The sequence below is a fragment of the Chiloscyllium punctatum genome, chromosome X, assembly GCF_047496795.1.
Source record: "Chiloscyllium punctatum isolate Juve2018m chromosome X, sChiPun1.3, whole genome shotgun sequence".
NCBI classification, from domain to species: Eukaryota; Metazoa; Chordata; class Chondrichthyes; order Orectolobiformes; family Hemiscylliidae; genus Chiloscyllium; species Chiloscyllium punctatum.
In genome coordinates, this window is record NC_092791.1 from 24,257,625 (window position 1) to 24,275,845 (window position 18,221).

The 18,221-nt window shown below is 43.5% G+C and overlaps 1 protein-coding gene across 7 annotated transcripts in view; it reads left to right on the plus strand.

The window, feature by feature from the left end:
• The window catches only part of LOC140471293 (tensin-2-like), a 283,909-nt gene that overhangs the window by 242,108 nt on the left and 23,580 nt on the right, over window positions 1–18,221 (plus strand). For 6 of the 7 annotated variants that reach the window (XM_072567285.1, XM_072567283.1, XM_072567286.1 and 3 more), the window contains 4 exons: window positions 755–820; window positions 1,209–1,325; window positions 8,146–9,747; window positions 13,085–13,277. In XM_072567285.1, the coding sequence (XP_072423386.1) occupies window positions 755–820; window positions 1,209–1,325; window positions 8,146–9,747; window positions 13,085–13,277 (1,978 nt within the window). The remainder of the gene's footprint in view (window positions 1–754; window positions 821–1,208; window positions 1,326–8,145; window positions 9,748–13,084; window positions 13,278–18,221) is intronic. The other variant, XM_072567284.1, reaches the window with a different exon arrangement.

Sequence of the window (18,221 nt, forward strand, 5' to 3'; positions counted from 1 at the left end):
ATTGCAGTTGACCACAACAAGTCAGTTAGGATTAAGGCCGTTTCCACAAATTAGTGCTGTTAACACTTCAGCACAGTTGCTCAGGAAGGAAGTAGACTGAAACAGTGGAGCTTTCCCGTCTGGGCTGGAGTCACAGAAAGAAACCAGTTCTGTAAAACAAAACAGACATTTAATAAAAGCCAATATATTTTCTATTCAACCTGTTCGTACACACATCTGGAGCAAGAAGGACTTGAACCTAGTTCTCCTGGCTCAAAGGTAGGGACATTACCACTGTACCACACAAATCTGATGAAAGCAGTTATGTTCCATTCCTAGATACAAGACAGTTGCAGCACCTTAAATGACTGCAATCTTAGAATGGAGAGCACAAAGGGCTTTTAAATCCACAAAATGAAAGCTACATTCTGTGAAAATAAACCTTCCAATGATTAAAATATGTGTATCTCATATTCTTGCTCTGTTCATTGCCTGTCTCTCATTTGTCTCACCAAATGCCTTAAACTGTGTGTATACTTACCCATGTCAATGTAATGGAGCCCAGCAAAGTGTCTGTAGTCTACCTGAGCATAGAATACACAGGCCACAGGGTTGAGGATTAGGTGAAAAGCATATTATATAACAAGAGGGAGCTGTTTGTCAAGTTTACTTCATGTTTAGTGAGAATGCTACTTCAAATCTTCAGTGACTCAATAACATGGTGATTGCACCAGAACTATCAGTGGTGGTGACTCTTTTTCTGCTCTCTTCATAGACGACAGATTTCCACGAGACGCTGCAGTGGAGTTTCTTTTCTCTTCAGGTCCAGAAAAAACAAAAGGTAAGCAATTCATTACCACTGGATACTTGGAAACAAGATATCCTCATGCACTTTGTATGGTATAATCTGCCTGCACTGCAAGCAAAACAAAACTTGTCACTGTATCTAAGTACATGTGACAATACTGAATCAATTCAAAGAGAGAATTGCTGGCAATCTGCAAAGCAAACAGAAATGTTGTAAAAGTGCAAATGTAAACCTTTCTTTTTTGCATGTGCTCCCTTTGTCAGAACTGAGTATAGATGCCATATTATAGCTGGATCTCTTCATTGAATCTCAGTTAATGGACAGATCTCTACTGGTTATTGTGGGGGATAGATCTATCAGCTGGGAGACTTGACAAGAACATATTAATGGAATCCATCATACCTTCTCTCCCCATCTATAGATGGAGACCATTTGAAGAATGACTCTACTGTGACTGTAGATTACAACACATCTGATCCTACCGTCAGATGGGATTCTTACGAGAACTTCAACCTTCACCATGAGGATGGCTTGGAAGGTATCAGAATGGGATTCAGAGTTTGTTTGTTTGTTGCTGTCTCCTGTTGTATTATCAAGTTCATCGTTAAGCTTGATTCAACAGCAACAAAGCTTGATATTTATCAAACGCTTTTAACTTAATGCAATGCCTCATTCACTAAAACATTATGAAACAGTGTATGACACTGAGCCACATGGAGTGGCAGAGGTTGTGGGTTGGGAAGGGTCTGTCGAAGGAGCTTTGGCAAGTTGCTGTAGTGCACCTCGTAGAAGGCACACACTGCTGCCACTATGCATCGTTGGTGGAGGGAGTGTGGCGATAGACGGAGTGGCAATCAAGTGGGCTGTTTTATCCTGGATGGTATCAGGCCACTTGAGTGTCATTGGAGCTGCATTCATCCAGGCAAGTGGGGCGTATTTCTTTACACTCCTGACTTGTGCGTTGTAGATGGCGGACAGACTTGAGAGAGACGGGAGGTGAGTTACTTTCCACAGAATTCCTAGCGCCTGAAAGTGTTTATGTGGCCAGTCCAGATGGGTTTATGGTCAGTGGCAACCTCCAGAATCTTAGTTAGCTAGTTTCCCTAATTAAGAGAATTGACACAATACAACAGGCACTTAGGGTGGCATAGTGGCTCAATGGCTAGCACTACTGCCTCACAGCACCAGGGACTGGGTTTGATTTCAGCCTTGGATGACTGACTGTGTGGAGTTTGCATGTTCTCCCCCATGTCTGCATGGGTTTCCCCCGGGCCCTCCAGTTTCCTCCCACAGTCCAAAGATGTGCAGGTTAGGTGGATTGGCCATGCTAAATTGCCCATTGTGTCCAGGGATGTGCAGGACATGAGGATTAGCTATGGGCAGAACATGATGGAGGCAGAGGTTATGTTCTAAAGTTTGTGGAACTCCATACTGAGTCAAGAAAGCTCTTGAATCCCCAGGTGAAAGATAAATTGTTCGGACAGGCGCTAATGAGACTCTTGTAGCGCACTGGTAGTTTTCTTTTTAATCCATTTACGGGATGTGGGCATCGCTGGCTAGGCAGCATTTATTACTCGTCCCTAATTGCCCAGAGAACATTAAGAGTCAACCACATTGCTGTAGGTCTGGAGTCACATGTAGGCTAGACCAGGTAAAAATGGCAGTTTCCTTCCCTAAAGGGCACTAGTGAGCCAGATAGATGTTTCTGACAATCAACAATGGATTCATGGTCAACTTCCCTGAACCAAGAGGCCCAGGTTCAAATCTTACCTGCTCCAGAAGTGTGTAATAAAATCTCTGAACAGGTTGATTGGAAAATATCTATAACAGGCATTTTTAAGGCAGGTATAGGCATTGCACTGAGCTAACGTAACCCCGTAATTTGTTTCTTGCTGCTGTGAGAATACACGAAATAGCATGTGCAGAACCTCCCAGCAGCTGTGTGGCAATACGGCCGCACAGTTTAGAGGAAATATTGCTCAGGACCCATCAAAACAACCGAGCAGAATGAATAAAAACCTCATGGAATTCAAAACCCTGGTGACATTACAAACCTACAGGATCGTTTCAGTTGGTGCATCCTCCACATACCTCGGTTTTTATCAATACCATCAAATAAAGAGATATACCGTGAGTGAATCCACTGTCTTCCACTGACTATTTGGACCAATATTACTCTCTTCCTATCCCCTTCACCACCCCCCTCTCTGCTTCTACTGCTCCTGAACTTGCTTTGTGTCCTAATCTGATTGGCACAAGGTTAGAGGTGGGGAGGAAAAGAATTGCACAGAAACAAGTTGTGCCCGTGTAAAGAATGGTGTTGTTGCAATCGTCTAATCTTCCAAAACCCTGCAGTTCTGGGAGCAGCTGAGCTCAATCAGGCTGAATATAAGGAAGTGCCTGAGAATTAGTTCATGTCACAGAGCCAAGGCATGTCTGTAAAGGCTGCTTCAGAGCCCAAACTGTGCAAGCAAATAGTTTTCATTCTAAGCTGCCAGCCTGTGAAAAGCCCTCAATCTTAGCTGTGAGGAGCTGGCGATATCACTGCAGACAAATTAAAAAGGCACTGTCATTGCACTGAATAATACAGGGAATGCTTTATAACAGTTGCATGTTTTGCCAAGGGTTAGTCAGTTGCAGATCAGACGAGTCCAAAGTTACAGCCTCCATTAAAACGAACAGAGTACTTCTAGGTTGGAAAGTTCTCCTTTCATCCCTGAACACCAACTTGTATTTCTGTACTGCCTTTATCATAATTAAACATTTTAAGATGCTTCACAGAAATGTTATAAAACACAGTTTTACACCAAGCCACAGAGGAAATATTAAATCATATGACCAAAAGATTGATTAAAGAGGTAGGTTTTTAAGAATAGAATCCCTACAGTGTGGAAACAGGCCCTTTGGCCCAACAAGTCCACACCAACCCTCTGAAGGGTCACCCAACCAGACTCATTCCCCTACCGTATTATTCTACATTTACCCCTGATGAATACATCTAACCTACACAGCCCTGAACACAATGGGCAATTTAGCATGGCCAATTCACCTAACCTGCACATCTTTGGGCAGTGAGAGGAAACTGGAACAAACCCACACAGACACAGGGAGAATGTACAAATTCCACCCGAGGCTGGAATTGAACCTGGGTTCCTGGTGCTGTGAGGCAGCAGTGCTAACCACTGAGCCACCATAACACCCCTAAGATTCTTAAAAGAAGAGAATGAGGTACAGAGGTGGAGAGGTGTAGGCAGAATGTTCCAGAGCTTAAAGCACAGGCAGTTGATGGTGCAGCCACCAATGGTGGAGTGATTAAAATCAGGGTTGTTAGAGGAGTCAGAATTCGAGGAACACAGCTATCTCACAAGGCTGTGAGGCTGGAGGAGATAGGGAGGGATTTGAAAGCAAGGGTGAGATTTTTAATATCAAAATGTTGCTTGACCGGTTACTATTGTAGGTCAACGAGCACACGGGGGTAGGGGAATGGGACTTGCTATGTGTTAAAACATGGGCAGAGGATCTTTGGATGACCTCAACATTATGGACGATTGAATATGGGAGACCAGCCAGGAGCATGTTGGAAGTGTCAGCTCTGGAGGTAACAAAGGCATAACTGAGTCATAAAGTCATAGAGATGTACAGCACAGAAACAGACCTTTCAGTCCAACTCGTCCATGCCAACCAGATATCCTAAATCAATCTAGTCCCATTTGGCCCATATCTCTCTAAGTCCTTCCTATTCACAGATGCCTTTTAAATGTTGTAATTGTACCAGCCTTCACCACTTTCTCTGGCAGCTCATTCCATACACGCACCACCCACTGCGTGAAGACGTTTCCCCTTAAGTTCCTTTGAAATTTTTCCCCTCTCACCCTAAGCCTATGCCCTCTAGTTCTGGACTCCCCCACCCCAGGGAGAAGACCTTGTCTATTTATCCTATCCATGCCCCTCATGATTTTATAAACCTCTATAAGGTCACCCCTCAGCCTCCGATGCTCCAGGGAAAACAGCCCCAATCCAATTCAAGTCACTCCCTGTAGCTCAAAATCCTCCAACCCTCGTAACATCCTAGTAAATCTTTTCTGAACCCTTTCGAGTTTCACAACAGCCTTCCTATAGGAGGGAGACCAGATTTGCACAGGATATTCCAAAAGTGGCCTGTACATTCACAACATGACCTCCCAACTCCTATACTCAATGCTCTGTCCAATAAAGGAAAGCATACTAAATGCCTTCTTTACTATTCTATCTACCTGTGACTCCACTTTCAAGGAACTATGAACCTGCACTCCAAGGTATCTTTGTTCAGAAACACTCCCTCGGACCTTACCATTAAGTATACAAGTCCTGCTCTGATTTGCCTTTCCAAAGTGAAACACCTCACATTTATCTAAATTAAACTCCATCTGCCACTCCTCAGCCCATTGGCCCATCTGATCAAAACCTCATTGTACTCTGAGGTAACCTTCTTTGCTGTCCACTTCACCTCCAATTTTGGTGTCAATGGAAAAATGAAACAATATTCTTGGTGTTAAAGGGGTAATCTTTATAAAAGCATATTTTGATACGGGCAGTAGGGCAGTACGTTGAACACAGAATCTGCCCTCTTGACACTCCTGCATTTATTATCTTTACTGAAACATGTTTCGAATATTCATAATTGAAGAAGTAATGGTGTGGTGCTGTCACTGTTGACCATATTCCACACTCCACAAAGCTAGTTTTTTGAGTTTACTTGTGTGCTCTGGTTCATGTAATACAGCAACACAGGGAAAAGAGACAGATGCCCATAACTTATCTGTTTGAAAGCAGTGGTAATGTTCAGTAGGACTTTTTGTTTCTGCTCTAACTGGCCCAGTGCTCTTCCATTTTCTCTCTTGCTGACACTTGGTTCTCACAAGTCTCTGTGCCAATTGTTCTACATCAGTACTGGCACAAATAGGTTTCCCAATGGGAATTCTCCTGTCTGAGATGTGAGAAAGAACTAATGAAGGGATGCCTGCCAGTTCAGACTGCATTGTGTCCACCTGCCGGGATCACATACAGGTATCTCCATACCAAGCTGAATACACTTCTGTTTCAAACCTACCAAGCTATCACCCGCCATATTTGAACCTCATGGTAGTTGATCAGACAATGGTTGTGAGGAGTTGTCTTCACAGTTTCTGGTCAGCTGTGCCATCTGCTGCTGTAGCTACCGTGCAGCACTGGGCTGGCACAGCCTGTGACTGTGGGAATCAGGCATGCTACAGTACCAACGTATGGGGTGGTGCCATTAGGTGGCAGAGTGCTTTATCATCATTGCAGCCACCTCGTGCTGCATAACCTCCATTTGGAGCTAAAGTGCTTGGCTGCTTTGTCCCTTATCTGCACATTCACACCATCAACAACTTGTCTTTATATAGCACCTTTAATTTAGTAAGGTACATCGGAGGAATACCCTCAGATAATATTTGACAATGAGATACATATAGGGGTGTCAGGGCAGGTGACCAAGAGCTTGGTCAAAGATGTAGGCTTTAAAGAGTGTCTTAAAAGATGAAAGAGAGAAGGGGAGAGACTTAGGAAAGGCACTCCAGAGTTTTTACCCAGGGCAGGTGAAGACATGGACTCCAAAGGTGGAATGATGGAAATCAGGGACATACAAACCTGACCCTTCAGCTTGGGAATGGATTGACGTATCTTCCATGTTCTTCCAAGAGCTTTTCAGATTTCTTGTCAGCCAATTGTGATACTCTCCATCCCTTTAAATTTTACTCATGTGTGATTTTCTGTCTGCACGACTCTTTGTGCTTTCTACATTTTGTCTCGTGGACAGTTCTGTAAAGGAGGTTATTCCAAAGAATTGGCTGCTGTTTAACCACACCAGCCTTCTGGCTGAGGTTGGCATCAATTTACTTTGAACTATTTTGAGCTGTCACACCACACGGTGAAAACAAACCTGGCCCTACATTTCACATTGCTTTGAAGGAGTGTTCCATTACAATTCCCACAGATGACTTGTCATTGTCTAAAGATTGATTCGGTGGTTTAAAAGGCATCTTTCAGTTTACTGCAGAGAAGCTTGTGTTTTTTATCTGTGCTTGGCATGGCAAAAGATGTCAGCTTTGGAAAATGGAAGTGGTTCAGCTACTGCAGAGTGAAGGTCCCACTGTCCAATACTCAGAAGAGCACACTCTACTGCCAGGATAGATTTTACCAGTACACAAACCAGCAACCTGAGAAAGCAAAGATTTGCATTTAGCTACAGTCCTTCCTGATGACTGGGCATTTCTACTTGGTTAACACTGATTTGAAATGTACTCATAGAGTCATAAAGCATGGAAACATATTCTTCAGTCCAAACAGTCCACGCCAACCATGTTCCCAAACTAAACTAGTCCTATCTGCCTGCATTTGGCCCTTATCCCTCCAAGTCTTCCAATTCATGCATTTAAAAACTTCCTCTGACAGTTCATTCCACACACGAACCACTCTCTGTCAGTCAAACCATTGATTTAAAAACTACATATACCTACTTTGCTGTTCGCTATTTCTCTGTACTGACGAGAACAGCAGCCTGAAGCGTAACATCCATGTAGTGAGTGTATACACACTGCAGCAGGGGTATGGTGACAAAATGCCCCCAGGATAGATACATTTGCTTTTCAACATGTTTGAGGAGTGTTCAGTTTGAACCAATGGACCAAAGTAGATTATTTTGCACGGTGACCAGACTTCTTCAAAGTGAGGTCCAAAGTTTTGGTTGCTTTATAAGACTGGAATCTGTGGAGAAAATTAAAGGAGCCTTTACTAAGCGCCTACGAGATGATGAATTTAGGAGTTCAGCCTAGATTTAGTAACAAATGCCTGATGTGTTTTGACTACCTCCCATCATTAGGGTTTGGATTGGCAATTAATCTACTCACTCCTGATTTATGCTAGAATACAATTTAATGGTAGTCCCATGCCTAAAGAGGAGAAAGATTTAAAAGACATGAGTGGCAGTTTTTTTACACCGATTGTGGATAGTATGTGGAATAAACTTTCAGAAGGAGTGGTGGATGCAGGTACAGTTACAATGTTTAAAAAATATTTAGGTAAGTACATGAATAAAAAAAGTTCGGAGGAATATGGGCCAAGTTCAGGCAGGTGGGACTAGTTTAGTTTAGGATTATGGTTGGCATGGACTGGTTGGATTGAAGAGTCTGTTTCCATGCTGTATAACCCTACTATTTTATATATAATGCATGTAAACATATAGTCTGTGACTGCAGTCATCTTAGTCCTGGATGTGTCGAATAGAAATGTGTATTTTATCGAAACATGCAACTTGTATGTAATGCTGCCACTTACTATAAACCTTTGTATTTTGCAAGAAGTATTACACACACGAGGTCCACTAGATGGAAGTCTCTATGCCAAAGTGAAGAAAAGAAGTCCCAGCACTGGCACTGCCAATGGTAGCCCATTAAGTGTGGTGTCTGTTCATTGTGGGCACACCTTGTCTGTCAGCACGGACTCGGGTCACTCCACTGCTTCCATAAAGACAGAAGAGCAGAGTATCAGTACGAAGCCTGCACCATCACAAATAGAGAAGGAGCAGTTGGATCAGCTTCTCAGCGGGTTTGGCGTGGCCGCAGTGAAGAACACGCACAATGTGACCGCACAGACTGGGTCATCCTTGCAGAACCGTGCCAACGGGCGACCTGTCGCCAATGACAGGGAGACGGACATCCTGGATGACGATGATGCCTGTGAGATGAATCGGTTTGCCACTTTACCAAGAAACATTCATAACACCAATCATCCTTATCATTTCAAAGCCAACCAGCACTCGCCAGAGCGCAGAATACCTGGATACAGTCACAGTCCCGATGGGATTCGAAATGATATCTACTATAGGCCTGATCTAACACTGGACCGAAGACGGCCCATGTATGAAAGGAATGTGCTACAATTGAATGACGTGGGGCTAGAAGGGAGGTCGCATGATTCTTATGACCATGTGGAAAACATAGATAGCATTCACCACCAGGCTGCAATGTTGGAAAGAATGAACTACCAAAGGCCATGCAATGAAGTACTTCAAGTTTACCCATCCATGTTCCATCAGTATCCTTGTTCAGAAAGATTGCATCAAGGACCTATCCACCGAGTAAGGCTTCGAGATGATACCCAGAGAGATCATGACCTGAAAACAAACAAGAACCGGCTGCTGGATTACCGTCAGGTGGAAGGTCTCCTTGACGGACAGCATGTCCAATTTCTTGAGCAAGATGCTTCTGAGATTATGTCTCATGGATGTACTTGTCGGAACTGTTCCTTGAAGATGTCAGAAGAAGAGATCGAGAGATCGGCAGCAGCATTTAATACGCTCAAGCTGGATCATGACTCCTTGTACCAGCACCCTTGTCCTCCAGACCCAGACATGTGGCAGCATGAGCATTTGAAGCCACATTTGGTAAACCACCCTATAAGAAATGGTCAGGCACCCCCACCAGTTCCTTTGCTGATGCCTGAGCATTCATACAGCCAGTACCCAAGAGGACATGGATATAGCCCATTCAGTTATAACCACATACATACCAATATGGCAATTCCAGCACCAATGGCACACACTTATCCCTCACAGATTCCAGCCTCTTCTCGCGGACAGCTTCAGAGAGGCATGGAAGGATCTCCTGAATCATGTACACATTTCTTAAGGTATCCGGAATTGAAGTACAGCCCAGATTTTCAACAACACTCACACTGTGGGTGTCCATATGACCATTATCAAGAGCAACACTGTGCCAGTAGGAACTATGAGGGCTTCCCAGGTAGTCCACTCATGTCGTCTTCAGTGCTGGGGCCTCCTGCTCAAAGTGGTTCCACATTGCCAGTGACTCCTAGTTTAATTCCACTTTCATTGGGAAAGCCAAGAACAGCAAACGAAGATCACCAAAGTGGAGAAGCCACTGTTCCACACCAGTCCTCTGGTAAGTGATGGCAGAGGTAACTCACATTTCTTTTCCCTTGTTTAAATTAACTGTAAATAAGGTCATAAGACAGAGGAACAGAATAGGCCATTTTGCCCATCTGCTCTGCCATTTGGTGAGATCATGGCTGATCTGATAATCCTCAACTCCACTTTCTTGCCTTTTCCCTATATTCCCTTTATTCCCTTACTGATTAAAAATCTGACTATCACAACCTGAACATACTTAACAACACGACGTCGACAGCCCTCTGCAGTAAAGAATTCCACAGATTCCCTACCCTCTGAGAGAAGAAATTCCTCCTCATTTCTGCCTTAAATGTGCAGCCCTTTAATCTGAGGGGAAACGGCCTTTCCACATCTACCCTGGAAAGCCCTAAGAATCTTGCATTTTTCAATAAGGTTGCCTCTCATTCTTGTAAATTCCAATGAGTACAGACCCAAACTATGCAACCAAAATTCTAAATTAATTGAATCCCTATAGTGTGGAAACAGGCTATTTGGCCCAACAAGTCGACACCAACCTTTCGAAGACTAAGCCACCCAGATCCATATCTTTACCCTATTGCTCTATATTTACCCCTGACTTATGCACCTAACCTGAACACTATGGGCAATTTAGCATAGCCAATTAACCCAACCTGCACATCTCCTCATAAGCCACCCTCCACATCTGGTATCAGTTGAGTGAACCTTCTTTGCACTGCCTCCCAAAGGCTTCTTGAGGATCTCAAGCTGGCAAATTAGATTCTGAAGTGACTGGAAATTCCTCACATCTGATCTCCTAGAAGATTGAATGTAATCACTGCAATATACTGGGTTGACTGTGAGGACAGTGTTGAACTTATGCCTGATGCATGGGGTGAAAACTGAGGGTTGCAAAGTATGACCCAGCAATTACGTCGCTGATATAAAATAAGATGTAAATACACATTTCCCATGAGGCATTGGAAGGTCAGATTGTTTTGTTTTGAACCAGGAAAGGCTATTTCTTTTGACAAGTCTGTTTCTTTTTGTTAACCTCACCTCAGCTGCTGAACTCCTCAACATATTATCCAATCCCTTGCCTCACCAGAAACACATAGAGTTGTTTTTAAATCCATTTCTGCTGCACTTCAGTAACCTTTACTGGTGAACTTATTCTACACGTCACTACCTTTGGTAAATAAAAAATATAATTTACCATTGAATACTTTTCCTGGGCTCAATTTTCCCAAAATTGATAATGAGTGGGTGGAAAATCAGTTTCAAACATTCTTACTTTTAATTGGTGTTCCCTGGTATTCAAGTACTTTGGCAAAGCCAATAGTTTTTCCAATTAACTTCTTTCACTCTCCTTCCTGATGTGCAAACTTCATCTCTCGGTGTTCCTTTTCCGAAGAAAGCCAGCCCTTCGGAATCTTTCCTCACAAATTAGACTCTTAATATTTTGGTCACTCAGCTTACAGCCACGTTGGTGCCTACTTTGTTTTTGCCTTATAGCTGCAATTACATATCTGTACTCAAATGTTACTTTCAGACTAGCGAGTGTGTGTGTGTGTCTGTGTGTGTGTTTGTAGCATGTGAGAATTCCCTCTGACAGCCAGAATGTTAGTCATATCCAGAGCGCCAGCAAGATCTTTCTGTATTCACAATACCCTTGAACTCTCTGAGGACAATTTGACTCCCAGTGTTAGCAGCTTCACTGGTTTAACAATGCAACATCGAAAAGCACAAGATTTCACTGGTGCTACAAATTAAAGGACAATCTTCTCATTCTTTTGGTCTCACTCATTGTGCAGAGCAAACAAAATGTCAGAAAAAATATTGCATTTAAACCCACATTTATTTAAAGATTGTTTTGCTACATTTTACCCAAGTCTAGTCAAATTTTACACACTGCAGCTTGAACAAATTATATCTCTATTATTAAAAGTCATCCACAGTTCATGTTCTGTAATCTTGCTGCTTCTTCATCAATGTTTATGATCATATTTTTACAACAATTAATTTGTTATTATTTGATGTGTCAACTCACTCCCAATTCTCTTTTGCTCAGCCAGATGTCATGGTGTAGGTTAAAGTTCTGGCCACTAGGTGGCACCACGTAGCATGTTACTGCAGTGTGACTGTCAACTCAATTACTATCATCTGATATACAATTGAAACAAAAATGCTCAACTGACCATGGTCAATGGCACAAACATTTTACTAGTGGCTATTATACATTCATCAAAGCATCAGGATTGTTGCTGATCAAGGGCCGTGACCCTACCACAGGATTTTATGCAGAAGTAGTGGCCTTGCCCACTGACTGAAAAGTAGAACATGAGCCCCTTTCTGTTGGTCTGGGAAGCATCAGCCAGATTATACAGTGGTCAGGCAATTAGTTGCCTGAAGTCATGGCTTCTGCTCCTGTGTGGCCTCATGCAGATGCCAGCTAATCAGATAGCTGCTCCAGCACTTTAGTGCCTCTAGGAATGGCAGCCACTGCTGGGACTTCAACCAGCCCCACTGAGGCTCAGATATGGACGTGAGTGGGGTAGCTTTGCCAGAGCTGGTCAGCCAGGCCCTGAGGGGAGGGCTGATGAACTGGTGGCAGTTGGAACTCTAGCAGAATGGTGTGAGGGATGTTCAAACAGGTGTGGGTCCTTTCCATTGGATAGCCATTTGTTCAGCACAGGGTACCAGAAAGTGGAACACTCACTTCCTCACAGGCGTGCAGGGTATCCTTGGTAACCTTGCCACTTGGTGTGGGCACCCCCCCTTAAGGATCTTAATTGGCCTGAAGGAGAAGATCACCTGACATCTCCTCTGTTGCTGGCAGGATTCCTGTGTGATGAAGGAGATGAGCAAACATCTGCCCTTGCCAACTGATTTTACGGTCCATCCTTGTCTGCCAACCCACTCCCACTCCCACTGGGGGTAAAATTTTGGCCTTAATCTGTTTTTAAGTTGTGATCATTTACTGTGAGCTAAATCCTGACACATAAGAATGATTTTGGTGCTATTAACTTAATGCAGTCATATGACATTCCTCTGGCTGCTGTTGAAAACTGACTTTAAAACATATGACTGATGTTTACAGAATATCATGGAGGTTAGCCCTTCAGGGCCATCACCCAAGAAAAAAATTACCATCTTCGAGACAGGACAATAAAAAAGAAGAAATAATAAATACACTTGATCATGTCAAGCAGTTCATTAGAATGGAGAAAAGTATTGCTTCTGTTATTACAAATCATTAGTGGCTGTATAGGTTGTGTGTATGTTCATCAGAAAATGCTAAAGATTTAACTGAGCCAGAGGTATAACAAATGTAAGGCACTAAATACATGTTGTTCTCACTCCTCTGTCAGAAGTCCAATTCAATCCTGATCCAGGATCACGTGGGCAAGAAACGTCTGTGTCCCAGAGTTCTGGGGAAATTGAAACACCTGAGATTCAGCGGCAACACCATCAAGAAGGCATGGAAATCTGTACATCTGTAACGAATGTAACTGAACCTTCACCCCCTGTATGCACAAGCAGCCCTGCATCTAATACTGAAAGGTATGTTGCTCTTTGTAGTCACACTGAAGTACACTTTGAAATCTAATTGAAAATGTATTTATTCTGTTTATTCGCAGGATGTGGGCGTCATTGGCAAGGGCAGCATTAATTACCCATTCTTAATTACCCCTGAGAAGGTGGTGGTGAGCTGCTTAATATTTCAGATAATCACCTTTCCTGTAGGTCGACCTTCAGTGCTGTTAGGGAGGGAGTCCCAGGATTTAAACCTGGTCTCACTGAAGGAACGGCAATATATTTCCAAGTCAGGATGGTGAATGACTTGGAAGGAAACCTTGTGGTGGTGATGCTCCCACATGTGTACTGTCCTATATTTGGTGGTGGTAGAGGTCACGAGTTTGGAAGGTGCCTATGAAGGAGCCCATGTTGCTGGGCTACATGTTACAGCAGCAACATTTCACCTGCACATCCACACATGTCATTTATTGTATCCGTTGCTCCCAATGCGGTCTCCTTTACATTGGGGAGACTGGACACCTTCTCGCAGAGCACTTTAGGGAACATCTCCGGGACACCCGCACCAATCAACCCCACTGCCCCGTGGCCGAACATTTCAACTCCCCGTCCCACTCTGCTGAGGACATGCAGGTCCTGGGCCTCTGCCACTACCAGTCCCTCACCACCCGATGCCTGGAGGAAGAACACCTCATCTTCCACCACGGAACTCTTCAACCCCAGGGCATCAATGTAGACTTCACCAGTTTCCTAATTTCCCCTCCCCCCACCTTACCCCAGTTCCAACCTTCCAGCTCAGCACCATTCCCATGACCTGTCCTACCTGTCAATCTTCCTTCCCACCTATCCACTCCACCCTCCTCTCTGACCTATCACCTTTACCCCCGTCTCCATCTACCTATTGTACTCTTTGCTACCTTCTCCCCAGCCCCACCCTCCTCCCATTTATCTCTCCACCCCGGAGACTCCCTGCCTCATTCCTGATGAAGGGCTTTTGCCCGAAACATTTATTTTCCTGTTCCTCGGATGCTGCCTGACTTGCTGTGCTTTTGCAGCACCACTCTAATCGTGACTCTGATCTCCAGCGTCTGCAGTCTTCATTTTCGCCTACATGTTACAGCAGTCAGAATTGGATGGACTACGCAGGATGTTTCTTTTCTGTATCTCACAACGTCATTCCAACTCATTCTTTCCAGGCTGTCAGGACTTAAAGTTTCCACCCTGTAGGGAATCTAATTTAAAAAAAAAGGACTGGTGGCTTCCACAGTCCTTCAACAACCAACGGTAGCACAGTGGTTAGCACTGCTGCCTCACAGCGCCAGAGACCCAGGTTCAATTCCCACCTCAGGCAACTGTCTGTGTGAGTTTGCACATTCTCCCCGTGTCTGTGTGGGTTTCCTCCCACAGTCCAAAAATGTGCAGGTTAGGTGAACTGGCCAGGCTAAATTGCCTGTAGTGTTAGGTGTAGGGGAATGGGTCTGGGTGGGTGCCCTTCGGAGGGTCGGTGTGGACCTTTTGGGCCAAAGGGCCTGTTTCCACACTATAAGTAAAACCAACAATTCCACAGTCCACCAACAACTCTTTGAAACCAGGCTTGACATCACTAACTGCAATCTCTTCATCTACCTTTTTTTCACTTTTACCCCTTAGCGGGTCCTTCTTTCTAAGCTCTTCACTCCATGTTTGTCAGTGGAGGTGGCAATATGGATTATTGTCCTGCCCATTCGTGGAAATGCCAGTGGGTTTGGTGCCTTCTTTTTTGAATGGGGGGCATAGCATCATTGAGAAGTGATGGGAAATAATGAAATTTACATTTTCTAAATAAGGTAACAGGATGCATGTCAAGCTAGAAGGCAGAACGCAACCGATGTAATATTTCAGGCAATCACCTTTCATCAAAAACAGGCAAAGATTTCGCAGATTTCAAAGCAAGTACGGAGGCAGGGAGAAGGAGTAGTGGGAAAGGAACAAAAGGGAAGATCTGTCATAGGATGGACAGCAGGAGAGATTAAATGACAGAAAAGATGCGCAAAACAAAAGGGAGTGGCAATTGAGCAAGTGCAGGAACAAGAGAAGGTTTGAATGGCAACACCAGAATTGTCAGCAAAAGCTCTCATTCAGGTGGTGGCAGTGGACACTTTCACAAGCTTATTGTAGTCTTGAGCTAACGATAGGAATTAAAGAGGTTCCAATTTTTTTCCATACAACAAGGAATCTCTCATGCTTTTACTCCCAGCCACTGGGATGTGTTCGGAGAAGTTACAGGCCTATATTCAACCTGGTTGGCTTCATTACACTCACATTTACGTTGTTCCATCAAATCCTGCCGTGGGACTCAAACCCAGAGGCAGGGTGCTATCTGCTGCATCACAAGATGTATTCTCACTCCTTTTATGGAGCAATCATTTCAAGGTTTGTTTCCTACCTTCAATATATAGATACACAAATATGTGGAATTGTGAAAAATGTACCAAACCTATTCAGTTATTTCTGACAGAACCTCTAAACATCACTAGCGGTTTATAATGTGATGCCCCAGAGACATTAAGAAATACTTGGTAAAGAGTATTAAATGACTGGTAGCCATGGAGGTAAAACATTTATCAAAGAGTCATACAATGATTACAGCACCAAAAGAGGTAATCAACCTGTGTCTCCCTGCCATCTGTACAAGAGCAAGATTGATAAATTCTTGATGTCACAAGGAATTAAGGGCTACAGGGAGAATGCGGGTAAGTGGAGTTGAAATGCCCATCAGCCATGATTAAATGGCGGAGTGGACTCAATGGGCCGAATGGCCTTACTTCCGCTCCTATGTCTTATGGTCTTATAACTCCCCTGTCTTTACACAGTCCTGAAAATATTTTCTTTCAGATAATAATCTGGTACACTTTTGAAAGCACTTATTGAATCTGCCTCCACTACACTTTCAGGTGGTGAATTCCAGACCCTAACCACTCACTGTGTCTATTTTTTCTCTCATGTTGACATTGCTTCTTTGGCTAATCACCTTAAATCTATGTCTCCTGGTTCTCAATCTTTCCACCAATGGGAACAGTTTCTCCCAATTGCTTCTGCCTGGATACCTCATGATTTTGAACACGTTATTGCATTTTCTTTCCTCATTATGAAAAATATATGTCCTATTCAAGGTGAGACGTGACAAATCTGTGGGAATAACCTGCTAATAATTCTGTTTCCATGGTCCCATAAAAGCCTTTCAGCGCGCCTGTTGTTCTCGTCGCCTTGAAATGGTTGATCATGGTATCAACAGATACTTGCTTAACATCTTTGTGCAGCATTCCCCACAGTCCCCCCCTCCCTCCCCATTCTCACAGATTTGCTGGTCCATAAAATAAATAGGTTATTTGTCAGGTTAGAACAGCATGATACAAGCATTCATGCAAAAGCAAACACTTGGAAATCTGAAATGAAAACCGAGAATGCTGGAGATCCTCAGCAGGTCTGGCAGCCTCTTTGGAAAGAGAAACAGAGTTAATTCTTCAGGTTTTTCATTACTTTAAAAGGAAGCGAGCAGTGATCCACTGATACATATCATTTTCTGAGTTAATAATGTCCTTGCCTGGATATTCATCTTTCATCCCTAAGAGATACCAAAGGCTTGAAATTTTCAGGGATAAAAAGGGAAGGGTGATGTGACTTGCGTGGAATGAACTTGATAGGAGAGCTGGCTTCCACTTATCTTACATCTGTTGAGCAGAGAATGGATCACACATGTGGCAGATGGAAGCATTCCCCTGGCAGCACACTAAGAAGGCAGATTTTGGCATGCAGGCAGCCGTACTGGAGGCTGATTTTATACATTTATGTGGCTGTCTGACTCTTAGTCATCAATCACCTTCGTTGCCATGAATATTGAATGAGTGCTTATTAAATGAGTGATAGTGTGAGGCCTAGTACACTCATTTGATCCTGCTTCTCACAGTTCATCTGAAAGTCATCTCCATCCATGCTGCTAGGTTCCTATGGAGACAATATCAGCACAACACGAGGCCACTCAATAAACAAGGCTCTGACAATGGTGTCCAAAGCGCCCCTTTCTTACTGGTCGAATCAGCAACATCAGGGCAATAAATGGTCTGCTGAATTTGTCTGCTCACCAACACCGAAAAATATGTGCATTTGTACACTCCTGATGGAATAAAATTTCTCCAAGGTACTTGGCAGAAGTGATAATCAGATAACCTTTGACACCGAGCCACACAAGGAGATCTTAGGACAGATTGCAAAGCTTGATCAAAGAGGTAGGTTTTAAGGAGTGTCTTAAAGGAGGGTAGAGAGAAAAAGGCCAAGGGGTTTCGGAAGGGAATTCCAGAGTGCAGGGCCCAAGCAGCTAAAGGCACGGCCATCAATGATAGAGCAACAGAAGTAATAGATGTGCAAGAGGCCAGAATTAAATGAATGCACTTATCAAAGATGGTGCGGGGCTGGAGGAGATTACAAAGTCAGGAAGAGGTGAGGAAATAGAGGAATTTAAATGCAAGAAAATCCAAATTCCTAATTCTAAATTTAAAAATACACTTTCTAAACCTTCAAGGGTATGTATGTAACTGTTGTGCATATTGTCTTGTAGATGCCAGTGCAGTGATAGATGTCATTCAAAGCCTGCTCTTCATCAAATACTATTCTCTACACACACACACACACACACAATTCCCAGTGGGGTCCAATTCTATTCACTGTGTCTTTTCTAAGAAGTTATTCAAGTGTCAACTGTGGAGGAGTTGCTGCTGCCCTCACGTGATGATCCTCATCAAAACACACACACACACAAATGCAAACATATACACACACACAAACAGAGACATGGCTGGGGACAAGTGCTCAGTTTTGTGTCTTATTCCCTTAATTTGTACTTAGACATCTGGAAACAGCTTTCATATTTTAAGTTGTCTCATTCCCATTCTCTTTGGCCTTGCCAGCATGAAACCTTTTGTTATTTAACGTCTC